Source organism: Cavia porcellus, unplaced genomic scaffold (genome assembly GCF_034190915.1).
Source record: "Cavia porcellus strain 051 isolate PalLab524CR breed Dunkin Hartley unplaced genomic scaffold, mCavPor4.1 scaffold_1, whole genome shotgun sequence".
Taxonomy (NCBI): domain Eukaryota; kingdom Metazoa; phylum Chordata; class Mammalia; order Rodentia; family Caviidae; genus Cavia; species Cavia porcellus.
Window position 1 is genome coordinate 114,123,217 of NW_026947484.1, and position 16,274 is coordinate 114,139,490.

The window sequence follows — 16,274 nt, forward strand, 5'->3', positions numbered from 1 at the left end:
AGCAAGAGTTTATTGTGCTACTATGAATTTCAAACATCCATTTTTATGGGACTTCTCCGTCTAATATTTTTGGATCGTGATTGACCATAGCTAACTAAAACTTTGAAAAGCGAGACCTCTGATAAGGGGAGACTACAATTTATGTTAATAAATATTTAAACTGTTTTCAAGTTGGTACTATTATAAATAGTGGTATAGTGAATTTTCTTGTCCATATCTCTCCTAATGTGCATGCAGTTCTGAAGGAAATGTAGCTAGTACTGTAATTACCAGATTGTACATATATATACAACTATTGTTAATGTTCAACAATTTTCAAAAGTGGTTGTTCAATTTAAAGTTGTACTACCACTGTATGAAACTTGATTTCCTTGCAGACTTTTGATAGTATTTGTTTTAGCTATGCTAGTAGAACTGCTTGGAACTAACATATTTGTCTTACAATTAATGAATTAAACACATTTATTGCTTGAAATGTTTATTAACCATTTGAATAGTCTCTCTTGTGAGTACTTCTTCAAGTCTTTTTTTCCACTAGAGTATCTTGGGCTTTTGTCTTAACTGATTTATAAGAATTATTTTTTGTAGTGGAGATTGAATCCAGGGGTTCACACTGAGTTATCCTCAGCCCATATTCTTAATTTTTTAAAATTATTTTTTATATTGAAACAGTTTCACTAAATTCCCCAGACTGAGCTTAAACTGGTAATCCTCCCACCACAGCCCCACAGAGTGCTGTTTTTATAGGTAGTGCACTACTATGCCCAGTAGAAATATTTTAGGTTTGCAGTTTTAAGTCTTTTTGGTTTTATTTTTGTGGTACTGGGAATTGAACCTAGGGTGAGCTACTTCCCCAGATCTTTTTATTTTTTAGTTTGAGATAGGATCTTACCAAGTTGCCCAGGCAGGACTTGAATTTATAAGTCTCCTGCTTGAACTTCCCTCAGTGCTTGGGATTACAGATGTGTGCCACTGTGCTTAGCAGTTTTCACACTCTTTTTGTTTTTTACATGCATTGCAAACATAATCTTTTATTGAAACTTAACATTTGAATTTCATACATAGCCTTTTGATCCATTTTTCTAATGTTCCCTTTAATTTTTTATAAAATTTATGCTTATTCCAGATTTTATCTTCTAGAAACTTTTTCTTTCACATTTATATTTTTTGCTTCCTGTGTGGTAAGAAGTATGTGTCAGATCTCATTGCTTTCTCATATGTATATTCAATTTATCCAGCCCCATATATAAAGATTTTTCTTCTCAATGCTCTACAGTGTGAACCTTTTCATAAATGAGATGTTTATAAATGTATGATTAATTTATCTGTTTATCTTTGAACCAACACTATGCTAACTATAATAGAATAGATCTCTCTATCTACTTTATTTTGTTTTATGGAAAAAAAGATAAAACAAGATGATAGGAGAATAACAATAGTTAATGCATTGCATATTATTAATTAGTACACGATATGGACATAAAAAGCTCTTCAGTTGATATTAGCGCAAACCTTCCTTTTCTAGAAACTAAGACATTAATAGTATAACTAACTTTAGATCTTTGATCCACTTTGACTTTAGTTTAATGCATGGTGATTAACATGGGTCTGTTTTTGGTCTTCAGAATATAGACAACCAGTTTTTCCAGCACCATTTATTAAAGAATCTATCTTCTAGTGAACATGTTTGGCTCCTCTGTCAAAGATAAGGTGGCCAAGTGTGTTCATAGTTGTATCTACATCTTCTAGTCTGTTCCACTGGTCCTAGGGTCTGCGGGGGTTTTTTTTCCCACTACCATACAATAGCTTTGTAACACAATTTCAGGTCAGGGATTTTGATGCCCCGGCTTTGTCTTTATTGTCCAGAATTGCTTTTTGTATTTTAGCTCTCTTCTGGTTCTAGATTAATTTTAGCAATGTTTCTATATACTTCTATGGGGTATGTTAATGGTATTTTGATTGGGATTGCATTAATCTGTGTAACAGTTTGAAAGTATGACCATTTCTATGAGCAAAGGATATCTTTCTATTTTCTGATATCTTCTTCAAGCTCCTTTTTTCAGAATACTGTAATTTCCAGTGTATAGATTTTTTTTTTTACTTCCTTTGTTAGAGTGATTCCTAAGTATTTCACTTTTTTGGATGCTATAATGAAGGCTGTGGTTTCCCTCGTTTCTCTCAGTAAGTTGGTTGTTTGTGTGTAGGAAGGCTATTGATTTTTGAAAGTTGATTTTGTATCCAGCAATACTACTAAATGTGGTAATTAAATCTGTAAGTTTTTTGGTAGAGTTTTTGGTGTCTTCTGTGTACAGTGTCATGTCATCTGCAAATAATTACAATTTAACTTCTTCCTTTCCTATCCTCATTCTATTTATTTCTCTCTTGTCTAATTGCTCTGGATAATGTTTCCAGAACTATATTGAATAGGAATGGTGATAGTGAATATCCTTATCTTGTACCTGATTTTAAAGTGAAAGCTTTCAGATTTTGAGCACTGATGTCATGATGTTGACTATTGGTTTGTCATGGATCACTTTTATCAGATTGAGGTAAAGACCATGTATTCTGATTTTTTGCAGGTTTTTTTTTTTAATCATGAATGAGTGTTGGACTTTGTCAGAAACTTCTGCATTTATTGAGATGATGATGTGATTTTTATGTTTCACTCTGTTGATATGGTGTATTTCATTTATTGATTTACATATTTACATATTTAAATATGATTTACATATTTACATATCTGCATCCCTAGGATGAATCTCACTTGGTCATGGTGTGTATTGTCTTCTTGACAATTTGCTGCATTCTCTTTGCTAATATTTCACTGAGGATTTTTGCATCTATGTTCTTTGGGAATTGGCCTATAGTTCTCTTTTTGGTTGGGTCTTTCTATGGTTTTGGTATCAGGGTAATACTTGCCTCCGGGAATGAATTAAGTAGTATTACTTCCCTTTCAATTTCATTAAAGAATTTCAGCATTTGCAGAATTCTCTAAATTTCTTGTAGAAATCAGCATCAGTACCTGGGCTTTTCTTTGTTACTAAGTTTTTAATTACATTTTCAATTTCATTAACTGATATTGGGTTATTCAGAATTTTTATATCTTCTTGATTCAGCTTTGATAATTAATACATATCCAGTAATCTGTTCATTTCTTCTGTATTTTCCACCCAATGAGAGTAATGATTTTTGAAGTAGGTATTGATGATCTTTTGAATTTCCACAGGATCTGTAATGATTTCACACTTTTCATTTCTCAGTGCATGGATTTCAGTTGTTTCTTTCCTTTTTTGATAAGGTTGGCTAAGAGTTACCAGTTTTATTAATTCAAAGAACTAACTGATTCATTAATTATTTGTATTATTTTCTTAGTTTCTATTGCATTAACTTCTGCTCTGATATTCATAATTTCCTCCCTTCTGAGAGCTTTGGTCTTGACTTTTTTTTCTGGAAGCTTGAAGTACAACATTAAGTTTTTATTTGTGCTCCTTCTGTTTTACTAATGTGAAAATTCACTGCTATAAATTTCCCTTTTAGCATTATTTTCATTGTGTCCCACACATTCCAAAATGTTGTATCTGAATTTTCATTTAATTGTAGGAATTAATTTCATCTGTGACCCATTGGTTGTTCTGGAGGGTTTTATTTAATTTCCAGGTGTTTATGGAGTTTTTGAAGTTTTTTGCCATTAATTTCCAATTTCATTGCACTATCATCAAATGATATGCATGGCCAATATGAATCAGTTATAACCATCAGTGTAATAAGTCACCTCAATTCACCAACCAAAAGAAACAGACTGGTTGAATGGATCAGGAAACAAAATCCAACAACATGCTGTATATAAAAAACATATATAACTCAAAAAGAAGTTCGGAAACTGAAAGTCAAAAGGTAGAAGGCAATATTCCATGCCCCAGGAACCCAGAAAAAGCAGGGGTAGCTATTATGTTTTCACACAATGTGAATTTCAAACCAAAAGTGATTAAAAGAAACAAAGAAAATCACTACATTCCTGTTAGGGAAAAATTTCAAGAGGAAGAAATAAAAAACATAAATATGAGGGCCGGGGATTTAGCTCAGAGACATAAGGACTTGCCTGGCAAGCACAAGGTCGCGAGTTCAAGCCCCAGTACCAAAAAACAAAAACACATAAATATGCATGCACCAAGTATGAGAGCACCAAACTTTATAAGGTAAATACTAATAGACATAAAAATAAAAAAATAGCACAATTGTAATGGGGGACTTTTAACCCCCATTGTCACAAAGAAATAAATCAACTAGACAAAATACCAGCAAGGAAATGTCAGAACTGAGCCAAACTTGTGAACAAAAGACTTACTAAATATTTACAGTGTTCCATCCAACATCACAATACACATTGTTCTCAGCTGCACAAGGGATGCTCTTTAAAATAGATCATATACTGGCTCATAAAACATGCTTAAATAAAAGCAAAGGAACTGAAATTATCCCATGCATATCATCTGATGATAGTGCAGTGAAATTGGAAATTAATGGCAAAAAAAACTGCAAAAACTCCATAACCTGGAAATTATTTGGTATTTTTATTCTCTCTTTTAAATTCTACAAAATTGTAGCTGATAGTTGGATTTACAATATTCTTTCATTATTTTATATGCCTGCCTGCATTATCATTTATTCATCTGCATCATTTGCCTTGTACCTAAAGGATATCATTCATTTGTTTTAATATCAGTTTGCTGATAATGAATTTTCTCATTTTTGATTGTTAGAAAACTATTTTGGTTTCACTTTTGAGAGATATTTTCCTGAATGTTACCATCTGCATTAGCAATTCCCTTAAAAAAATGATTCCCTTTTCTTTTGGCTTGTATATATATTTCTCTTATTACTACTCTCTTGAAAATGTAAGTTTTCTTCCTCTAGCTACTTTTAGGATTTTTGTGTCTTTACCCTCAGTTTTACAATGTTTTGCTAGAATATGATTATATTTCTCCTTTTGGCTGTTGCAGCATCTGAATCTATGACTTGATTTTTTTATCAGTTTTAGAATATTCTGTTATTGTCTTTTGAGACATTGTTCTTGCTCCTTTTTCTCTTCTTTACCTCATACTCTGACTACAAATGTTAGTAGTCATTTTTACTGTATCTTTTTTTGTCTCACACTCTTTATATCCTTTATATTATGTGTGGGAGGTGACTGCTTCATTCTAAATATTTTCCTATTCCCTCTTCTCTCTCTGTCATTTCTACTTTGCTGTTAAGACTATCCATCCTTTGAGCTATTACTTTCAGATATCAATATTTTTCACTTCTAGAACTTTAAACCGGTTTTTTTTTTTTTACGTAGTTTCCTGCTCCCTACTGAAATTTTCAAATTTGGCATTTTTTTGACTATATTAAACAGTTATTTTAAATATTGTTTATAACTTCATGTTCCAGATTTCCTGAGTGCTTGATTCTATGGATTAATATTTCAGATTTTGATTGTATTGACTTTTAGGTACCAAACATTGTATATTAAAATTTACAGAGATAACTAGAGCTTCAGCATGGTGTTTTCTTCCTTTAGAATAGATTTGCTTTTAACATGGTTGTAGCAGGCCCAGATCACCTTAATCTAGTCAGGGCTTGAGGTGATTTGAAGATGCCATTCAGTTCCTTGTAAGAATTGGTCTATTTTCTATACATTCTTCTCCCTAGAGTGTGGTTCTTCCAAGTCCCAATCCCAGTCTCTTCTTAGTTCCAATTTGCAACCCTCTTGGGGAGGGTTGCCCATCTCTCTTTTTGTCATGCCCTGAACTTCCATTTTTATTAGTGAAACTCTACCCAAGTTCTCAGTACCTGAATCACCCTCTCTTGAAGTACCTTCCCTGTACTCTCAGCTCATTGTACTTTACTGCCTTGTTAATTTTCTGATGCTTTCAAACAAACATGGGGTTTTTTGTCCCCCAGATTTTTCAGTTCTCAGAGAAAGATTTGAATTATTTTATCTATCATTTGTTATTTGCTTTTTTTGATTCTTTAAAAATATTCAGGACTGAGGAAGTGAGGATATAGCTCAGTGGCAAGTACAAGGTCCTGAGTTGAAAAAATTAAAAATTTTTGTAAAAATAAACCACAAGGAAGTGGAGAGGTAAGGACACACAGAATGGAAAAACAGTGACAGTGGGAAATTCTGAGATCCTTTGATAAGGGCAAATGGGCAATCAGATACTGGATGGGACCTGGAGAAAACTCAGGAGCAGTAGAAGAAAGAGATGGTTAGAGAACTGAACAAAGAAATTCAGAGCTATTCCACCAAACTCATTTTATACAGGAGATATTAATGTCCTGTTACACAGGAGAAAACTAACTTTTTTTTTTTTTTTTTTTTTTTTTTTGTCTTTTTCCTTTTTATTGGTACCGGGGACCAAACTCACGACTGCCTGCTTGCAAGGCAGGCGCTTATGCTGCTGAGCTAAATCTCCAGCCCCTGAGAAAACTAACTTTTAAAAGAGGGCAGATGATTTAAGCAAGTTGACATCAGCTTAATGGTTGAACTGATACTCAAATCAAGTCTAGTTTTTTACTACTGTACCAGAGATATAAAACTTGGTATTTAATGTTTGTTCTGCTTATTAAAAGGAAGAATGTTATCCTAATTATTCTGTTTTGCTTTGTTGAAAAATTTGATTCAGCATGATTCCACCTTCCCGCTGATAGATTCAAGTTCCCAGAATCAGATTAGAAAACGCATCGTACTTGAAAAATTGAGTAAAGTGTAAGTATATGGTTACCATTCCAGTTTTATAATATTTTAAGATTAACTTGATATTGATGAGCTCATAATTGATAAATGTTATCAATTTGTTTTGAACATTGTAGAAAATACAAAAAGTTCACATGGCTTTTTTCATCTGGGAGGTTTAGATTTTTTACCATACTGTGTTCAGCAAATAAAAGATTTTGTCTAGAAGACATAGAGGAACATTGTAAAGAAGAAAGTTGAGATTATGGAGTAGAAAACCAAACTACTATACCTCACTCATACTTATAATCCAGTGCCAGCGAAGTCAGGGGAAAAAAATATCAAAGCTAGACCATTTAAATACTGATTTGTGGTAAATGTGTCACATCAGTTTCATGAGTAAGAGGTTATTAACAAGTTTTAAAGGTCTGTTAACTCACTCTGCAAACATATTTATAGAACTATTTCACACTCAACAACTTCAGTTTTTGTTCACCTACTTTACCCTTTAACTTTAGCTTCCTGTGGTAGAAGTGATTGTTCTTGTAAATAGCCCACTCATAAATGACACTTAAAAATTACTGTTTTGATTTTTGTCAAAAGGATTTGAAAACCTTTTCTGCAGAAGTATGAGGGCTATCTTAATTTTTTTTTTTCAGACAGGGTTTCACTGTGCAGTTTCAGGCTGGCCTTGAACTCACTTTGTAGCCCAGGCTGGCCTCAAACTCACAGCAGTCCTCCTGCCTCAGCCTCCTAAGTGCTGTGATTACAGGCATACAAAGCCCTGCTATCTTAAATTTTTCAAACTGCATTTTTTCCTTTAGCTTCTAGAAAACATGAAAAAAGCATATCATTGTTTAAGGATTCTAAATATGCAAAAATGTTAATTTTGTAGCAGCTTGAAAATAACATTTTCTGTATGTATATTCATTCCCTTTGGTTCTCTCTGATACAGGAACAAATCTAGAAGGAATAAAATATATTTGGTATGTAATATGTACCAAAGCAGTATGTATTTTATAAAAATGAGATAATACTATGTATACATTTTTCAATTTGTATTTATTGTATCTATCCATGTAAAGATATAGATTTACATTATTTTAAAGGTTTTTATTTTATTAAATATCTCTGTCATAATTTATTTAACCAATGAATTGATATATATTTGTTTCCAATTTTTTACTACCAAAAAGATTTACAAAACAAGCATTCATGTTCTCACCTATCCCTAGGCCTTTGCTTTATTTTGAGATAGGGTTTCCTAAATGGACCATGCTAAATTAGAACTTAAAATTCTCCTCAGCATGGTTACAGGTGTGTACCACCATGCCCAGTAGCTAGTATGGGTATGGTGGTACACACCTGTAATCCCAGCCCTGAGGATGAGGCAGGAGGATCACTGTGAGTTCAAGGCCAGTCCAAACTACAAAGTAAGTTTAAGGGCAGCCTGGACTGCATAGTGAAATCCTGTCTTAAACAAATAAAAGTATCTACAATTTAATAATTGTTTATATACTGTCAAATTGCTCTTTAGGCAAGAAAACCCAAGGATAAAAATACAGATTGCAGCCAAAATGAGTTTGCATTTCATTGCTTTATATTTATAACTGGTTACAAAGTACAGTATAGATTTACTATATTTCTTTAAGACTTCTTCCTCATTAATCGTAATCTAGCTTTACTTTTTATTTAAAATCACACTACTTCCACCTAAGTACCATAATTGCCTATGGAAATTCAGAGATAAGCTTAACCCCCCAAAATGTTTCTATATAATTAAATCATATTTTAAAATGAGTGTAATTTTTTTTAATTTTCAGATTGCCTAAACTTTTAGGTCCTCTTCAGATTCCCTTAGGAGATATTTACACTCAACTTAAAAATCTTGTCCGAACTTTCAGGTTAGTGTTATCATTCTGCTTTTCCATCTCCGTTATTCTATTTTGATTTTAGCAGTAACCTTGAGAATACATGGGCAGACTGAAGCATGAAGTAAGTAATTTATCTTTAATGTCTCACATCTAAATATAGTGTTCTTGTTTTCTCTTCCCCTAAACATTGCTTCTTGTCTTCTATTTATTTGGTCAAACTTTGATTTGGATCATTTATTTATAGAACGTTTGGTATGGATCTTTTATTTATAGAATAGCCTAAAATTAAGGAAAATTAAATTTATGAACCAAAAGCAAATTTTAGCAAAATAAATATGCAGTGGTACCTCAAGTCACAAACTTAACTCTTTTCATGTTTCTGGTTGTAGAATTCTTTCCATGACTCTGATTTGCAGTTGAATTACAAGTATATGTTAGAATTAAGTTCATGAACTGAGGTACCACTGTATAAGATGACCACTACTTTTCTAGGCAATATGGCAATAGAAAATAATCATAATGCCAACTTTCAAGGAAGAACTCTCCTATGAGAAGGTAAGTATAGTGAACGATAAGATCCATTGTTTCCCCTCCACCTCACACCATGTTACCTCTCTTCTGTATTTTTCTTTTCCTTTACAAATTGCCCACAGGGGTAATAAGTTTTACTCCCTTACACAACAAACATTTATCCATTTCCTGCTATGTAGCAGGCACTGCACAGACTCTAGGATATAATTCCTGCTTTGAGCATTTTTCTATTGATTGCATTCTGAGTTGCATAGAAAAGCTTTAAGGTGCTAAGCATTACAGAGAAAGGAAATAGAGAATTGGTATCAGTCAAAAGGAAATAGAGAATTGGTATCAGTCATGAAATAAAACAATAGAGATTTTTCTAACTGATCAAACTAGCACATAAGGACATTTCACTTCATCTTATCTGGGATGTTCATAAATTGATTGATTCATTCATTCATTTATTCATTTTTCCCCCTTTTGGTTTTTTGAGACAGGGTCTTACTGTGTAGTTCAGGCTAGCCTCAAATTCATGGTGATCTCCTGCGTCAACCTCCCAAGTTCTGGGATTACAGTCATGTACAACCATGCCTGGCTCTAGGATGTGTATATTTAAAAGTGAACTGGGGCTGGGGATGTGGCTCGGTGGTAGAACTCTTTTCTTATATGTTCAAGGCCCTGGGTTCAATCCCCAGCACCAAAAAAAAAAAAGTGAATATTTAGGTAATAATAAATCTGAACATGATATAATTACTGAGATTGTTACACTGCTTAGTTGTCATGGAGACAATGGAGTCTCAATATCATTCATTACACAAAAATTAAAGAATGCTAGAAATGATCCTCAAGTTTGCCTAGTCTTGGATGATTTAACCAAATGCTCTGCTACTTAGTTACTTTTCTTGTTGCTAAGACAAAATACCCAGTGCCCAAAGTGTAAAGAGGAAAGGTGTATTTGGCTCACAGTTTGTAAAGGTTTCAGTCAGTGGTTGGCTGGCTGCAAGGCAAGGTGGCATGGCAGAGAAGCATCATAGTAGAAACAGTCCATGGCAAAAGAGGGCAGACAGAAGGGTGGCAAGCAAGTGACATGCAATTTTAGCAGCTGCTTTCTTCCCCTTTTATGTAAGCTACCCCACTTAGGTCGAGTGCCAAACCAATCAGTGAACTAATTTAGTAATCACACATGCTTAATCCTAGCATCACACATTCTAGATCCAGCCGTCTCTGAAAAAGACTCCATGAGGCTTTGGTGGGGGGTGATCTAGACAAAGCCATAATAGCCACAATGAGGGTTTGGCCAAATAATAAGGCCAAAGGTAAATTTCTCTGCACTGATGGTAAATTTTAAAGAGATAAACACAATGTGTTACAGTGAAGTTTAGAATTTGTTCAAAAGATTTATCAGAAAGTTACTATCATACTAAGACAATATTTAAGAGTAGAAAGATGAAAATCAGGTGCACCTCTGTGTTTTATCAGCTTGTTTAAGGACTTGCCATTCAGACCCTTGTGAACAAGCTTATATAATCACTTTCTTCTGAGAAAACCTGGTGAAGTCACTTAGAGACATCAGAAGAAAGAAGAAGCCTTCTTGTCGTGATCTATACATTTTCACCCTGCTTTTCTAGAATATGTAACAGTTTATTTTGATTACACTTTGTAGAATGATTTTTTTCTTATATCTAATATGGTATTTTTCTTCTTCTAAGAACCTATTCTGAGGTTATCAAAACTTAGTGGAAACTCATGGAAAAAAATGTTAAACTCTCAGAGGCATTTCTAATCAGTGAGGTTTGGCCAAGTGTGGAAGCTGATTGTAATCACTTTGGGAGCTTTAAAAAGTATCATCTGAGTTCTACTCTTTGGTCTTTTACCAAGGAATCTGATTTCATTGGTCTGGCATAGTGCCTTCAACAGGGCAGGCTTTTGAGTACTATGCAGGAGATTTAATTAGAATCTGCTCTAGAGCACAATACAAAAAAATATGAATTAAAAACTGTTGGCCCCTTCATTCTCATATTCTTTTCTTTCTGCAACCAATCAATAATTTTAGAATTTTCACCAAAGGGAAATTATATTAGTACTGAAATTCTATTATAGTGATTCTTCGTAATTGTTTTGCTTTGTTTTTCACTTCTAAGGAACTCTGTTTTTCCATCACAGACCACAAATTATGTTTTGTTTTCCTTTTTAAAGATAAATATATGTATGTGTGTGTGTATATATGTATATATTTAATAAAACATTTAACTGCAGGTTTCAAACAGCATTTCGATAGCTGTTATCACAGCAGGTATTGTAATTTTTAAATTATTAGTACATTTGCAGTACATAATGATTATATTAATCATGAGGAGTTGGTACCTGTGCATAAGACATCTTAATTCTCTTCACTTTCCCTTCCCTCCTTCAGCAAGTTATTAAGCCCAGTACTCCCTTATTATGGGTGAGTTTTCTTTGTTTTAGGGTAACTTATATGAATTATAGTTTTCAAAACACCTATAAGATTGCTTTACTGTTACTTACTTATGCCTTGGAAATTTAGATGTTTCATGTTTCTTCTGGTCTTTTGAAGCAATCTTAGTAATAATGTTTGATTCAGGTCAGTACATACGGTTCTCACTGAGCACCAAACTGTACTTGGCACTTTACATGTTAATTTTTTTTAAATGATAGCACTGTACACATGACAGATGAGAGGTTAACCTCTCTCAAATCACACTAGTAGTTAGGTGTTAGTCTGACTATACAATCTGTACTTCACCATATCCTGTTGCTTCTTGTAGTAGATGAAAAGATATTAATCACAAAAGAAAATATGGAATTTAGGCTTTTACAATAATCTACTTAGTTTTTCAGAGAAAGTTTCTTGCTTTGATATAGAAAGTCAGTGTCTTCTGCACTTGGTTTTCTGTCTGGTCATTTTGTTACCAAGTTAGACCATTAAAATTTCTTCTAAAAACAGAGGATATATCTTTAGTAGGAGATACCATGAGGCCGTGTGTTCAGTCCTCAGCAGCAAAAAAAAAAAAAAAAAAGAACTTTTAAAACTGGATTAAACTGAATTGCATCCTCATCCCCAAAAGTAACTTCAACAAAATGTTATAGTTTTATCTTCTATAACTATTTGTATATTGAAGATTGTTACTCTATTCTGCCGTCTTCTAAGATGTTCAGATATAGCTGTTTAAAAAAATGTTCCCTCAGCAAAACATTAATTTAGCCTTCAAATCTTAAAAAGCAAAACAAGACAACTTTTGATTAGATTGGGATTTGGGATAAAGGACGTGATTACATCTCATTTATTTCATTGTCTGTGTCTAGGCTGTAATTAGCCCTGTTAGTAATTAGGAGAAAGCCAGGTTTATTAATTCTCAATCCAATGTTTGTCTTCTACCCCAAACTACATTACCTTTCTTCTATATTACTCTTCCTTTACAACTTTTCCATGGGGGAATAAATTTACCTCTATACTCAACAAATGTTAATTTGTTTCCTGCTGTGTGCTAGGCCCTCCACAGGCACTGGGATATAATCTCTGCTTTACACATTCTACTGTCTACAATGGAAGACATTAATTACATGTGTATACATTGTCATGTACTTGGAATTTGCTAAGAAAGAGCTAAGTATTATCACAGTATACACAAACATTATATAAAGTGATAAATATATTAATTAACTTGTTAGTAATCATTTTACAATATAAATGTAAATCATAATATATATAAATTTTTGTTATGGAAACTTACAACAGGAAACTGGCCTTGTTAACTGGGGAAAACATTATATCTTCCAAGACACTTCTCTAAAGAAATGACATTAAAGGACCTGGAAAAAAAAAAGTAAAAGTAAGACCTGAAGTATAAATAAGTAATTTAGACTAGGGATATGTCTCAGAGTGTGTGCTTAGTATATGTGAGGTCCTGGATTTGAATTCCTAGCACCATAGGAGAGAGTGTGTAGGTATTTGAATTGCATTATTATCTCCCCTTCTCTCAAATGACAGCCTTTCTGATCACCAACCATTTGACTACTTTCCTCACTTAACACACATCAAAGGAACATCTAACAGTATGTTCTGAATATTTAGTAGGGTACCAGTAATCTCACAGATCAAAATCTCAGATTATTCCTGTCAGGAGAATTTTAAAGACCTAGTGAGCCTAATGGAGTTGTTATAAAAAGATTTTGTAAACATCTATTATTGATTGTCTCTGCATTCATTAATATCAAAGGTATACAACTGTGTTATTGTTTTTTTAAATTATTTGTTTCTTGTCAAGACTTTCAAATAAGAACTCTATTTAAAGGGGGTCCTTTTACCTATGAAACTAAGCTTTGTGACATCTGAAATAGCCAAGACAAAAAGGCATGTCATTAACAGACTGCAGTTATAACGAGAATTTTTTTTCTTTCTTTTTTTTTTTTTTTTTTTTTTTTTGGATACAGGGTCTCACTATGTAGTACAGGCTGACCTCAAACTCATGGCAACTCTCTTGCCTTAGTCTCTTGGGTTTCAGGATTACAGGCATGCACCACCATACCAGGCTGAGAAATTTCAAATGTCCTTTTCCTCTAATCTTTATAAACGATTCTATCACCTTTTAAGGCCATTTTTATTATTAACTTTTAAGTCTCTTCCAGTTACATTCTGCATTATTTATAATAAATTTTAAAAAGATTAGATGAAATGATGAAAGTTGTTTATCTCAAAATTATCCAGGTAGGTAGGTTGGTAGTCAATAAAAAGCTGTGTAGATGAAATAGTTAGTTGATCATTTTCAAAGTTATGATGAAAACATAGGAATTTATTTCATATTCTCACTACTTTTAATAGAGAAATTTAGTACAAAATTTGGAGAAACCGAGCCAGAAAACTGCATTGTTTTTGATAAAATTCTGTTCCCCAAAAAGAATTTGATGTTAAATAAATTATTTTTTAAAAACTTTACTTTCCATTACAAGTGAGTCAAAATACATGGCTCAGTAAACATTAGTTAAATTAGCTCTGCTGACTTTCAGAAAAATATTGGGTGCTTAGAGTATAGAATGATCCCAGGAAAGATAACTAATTAGAGTCTTCAGATTCTGACAGGATATGACTGCTTATAGCTAAGGTTTCCTTTATACTAGTCACTAGTATGATGATAGTGACTAGTATCGATGATAGTGACTAGTATGAAGAAATCTTTTCAGTCAGTTTGACAGTAGGGAAAAGTTGACATTAAAAAACTATATCCTTTCATTTGAAATGACAATCAATAATAGGAATTAGTAGAAAAGTGATTCACATGCCACTTCTGTGTCAGAATTACCTGAGTTGTTTTACAACTACAGAGACTTGGCTCTACCCCTGGAGATTGAGATTCATTTCACTAGGGATGAACATATACATTAGTATTTCTTTAAAATTCCCTACACGATTCTGATGTGCAGAAAGAATTGAAAATCTATTTTAGGACCTAAACATAAAGCAGCTTTTTCAGCTCTTTGAAAAATCTTTCCCCAGGAATAGAGCTGTTCTTTCCACAGAATTTCCTTATTGTCTGTTAACTGGATTGTTACAATATTTACCTATCATAGTATAGGTCAGGTTTCATCACAAACTGCTTGGTAGTAATTCACAATCTTCAGAATTGAATCAAGATTTTTTTTATAGAGTTGAATTAAAATTATATTTTGAGCCAGCACTTGGGAGGCTGAGGCAAGAGGTTCAAGCTAGCCTGTGCAAGTATAGTGAGTTTTAGGCCATCCTGAACTACGCAGCAAGACCCTGTCTCAAAAAGAAAAATTGTATTTTGACACAAAAGTCCCTTTAAATTCCATCAATGATGAATTAAGGTGCTGTATTTTTCTAAATTTATATGAGCTTCAAATTACCATATTTTGAAGATATGCTTCTTGAATGTTTTCTTATGTTAGATATTACTATTGTTGTTTTTGAATTATCAAACATTATTTGGGCTCATCAAAAGGAAAAATATGAAAAAATTTGTTGTTCTACTAAAAGTACTCTTAAGTACTTTTATTAATACTTAAGTACTCTTATTTATATTTCCCCAGTGCCTGGAACAGAGCCTGAAGCAGTGAGTGAATAGGCACTCAGTATATTTTTTGCCAAATGACTAGACAATTTCTTAAATCTGTGTTAACTTTGGGAAATTTGTATACAGAAGGATTTTTTGAGGGGGAAGGGGGTTTGGTTTTTTGAGACAGGGTCTCTTGTAATGCAGGTTGGCCTTGGGCTCACTTTGTAACCCAGGCTAGCCACAAACTTGAGGTGATCCTCAGCCTCCTGAGTGCTGGGCTTACCGATGTATGACAGCATGCCTGGCCTTAGAAAACAAAGTTCTTTTTAACTGATATTTTCATTTTTTGTTAACCTGGGAACTATTTTTTGGTTATATGCTAGATTCTGCTTTAAATGCTGCAGAAAACAAAACTGAAGAGCCTCTTCTGTCATGGAACTCACATTTTAGGAAGGGGCGATCTTTTTTAAATGTAACAGGCATCATATTATTTTCTGGTGATACACGCTTTTCCCTTTCCCAGTTTATTCTACTTTCTTCCTAGAAATAGAAAAAGGAAATGGTACTGAGAAGAGAAAAAGTTATTATTTTAAAGAGACCACTTAGGTTGGACATGGTGGCATGCACGTATGATCACAGAATTTGGGAAGCTAAGGCAGGAGGATTGCCAGGATTTTAAAGCCAGCCTGGGCAACATAGTTGAAGGTCAACCTGAACTACATAGTGATACCTTGTCTCAAAAAAAAAAAAAAAAAAAAAAAAAAAAAAGGTGCCTAAGGAAGACCTCATTGAGAAAGAGCCATTTATGTAAAGATCTAGCAAGTATGGGAGGAAACTGTTGCTATCTCTGAAAATCTCCCTCAGATAGAGGGAGCAGCAAGTGCAAAATCCTGAAGAGAGGATTGGGCCTTGGATGGTCTCAGAATATTTAACATGTTAGTAATCTTGGAGAAACAGGCAAAGGCAAGAGCAAAAAAAATTTTTGTTGAGGGAGTGTGGGTAAAGTGTTTATAGGTCATGTATAACCATTGCAGTTCTTTGACTCAGAGAAAGACTGAGAATAGTTGGTGGGTTCTGAAAAAAACAATGTCTTGCCATGATCCAGTACCTTTCCTTAACAGTATCATTCTGTTT

At 33.4% G+C, this 16,274-nt stretch overlaps 1 protein-coding gene across 3 annotated transcripts in view; it reads left to right on the forward strand.

Annotated features, from left to right (window-relative positions):
• Rpap2 (RNA polymerase II associated protein 2) overlaps positions 1–16,274 on the forward strand; it is an 86,273-nt gene that overhangs the window by 28,499 nt on the left and 41,500 nt on the right. For all 3 annotated transcript variants that reach the window (XM_063254211.1, XM_063254213.1, XM_063254214.1), the window contains exons 9-10: positions 6,669–6,751; positions 8,542–8,622. In XM_063254211.1, the coding sequence (XP_063110281.1) occupies positions 6,669–6,751; positions 8,542–8,622 (164 nt within the window). The remainder of the gene's footprint in view (positions 1–6,668; positions 6,752–8,541; positions 8,623–16,274) is intronic.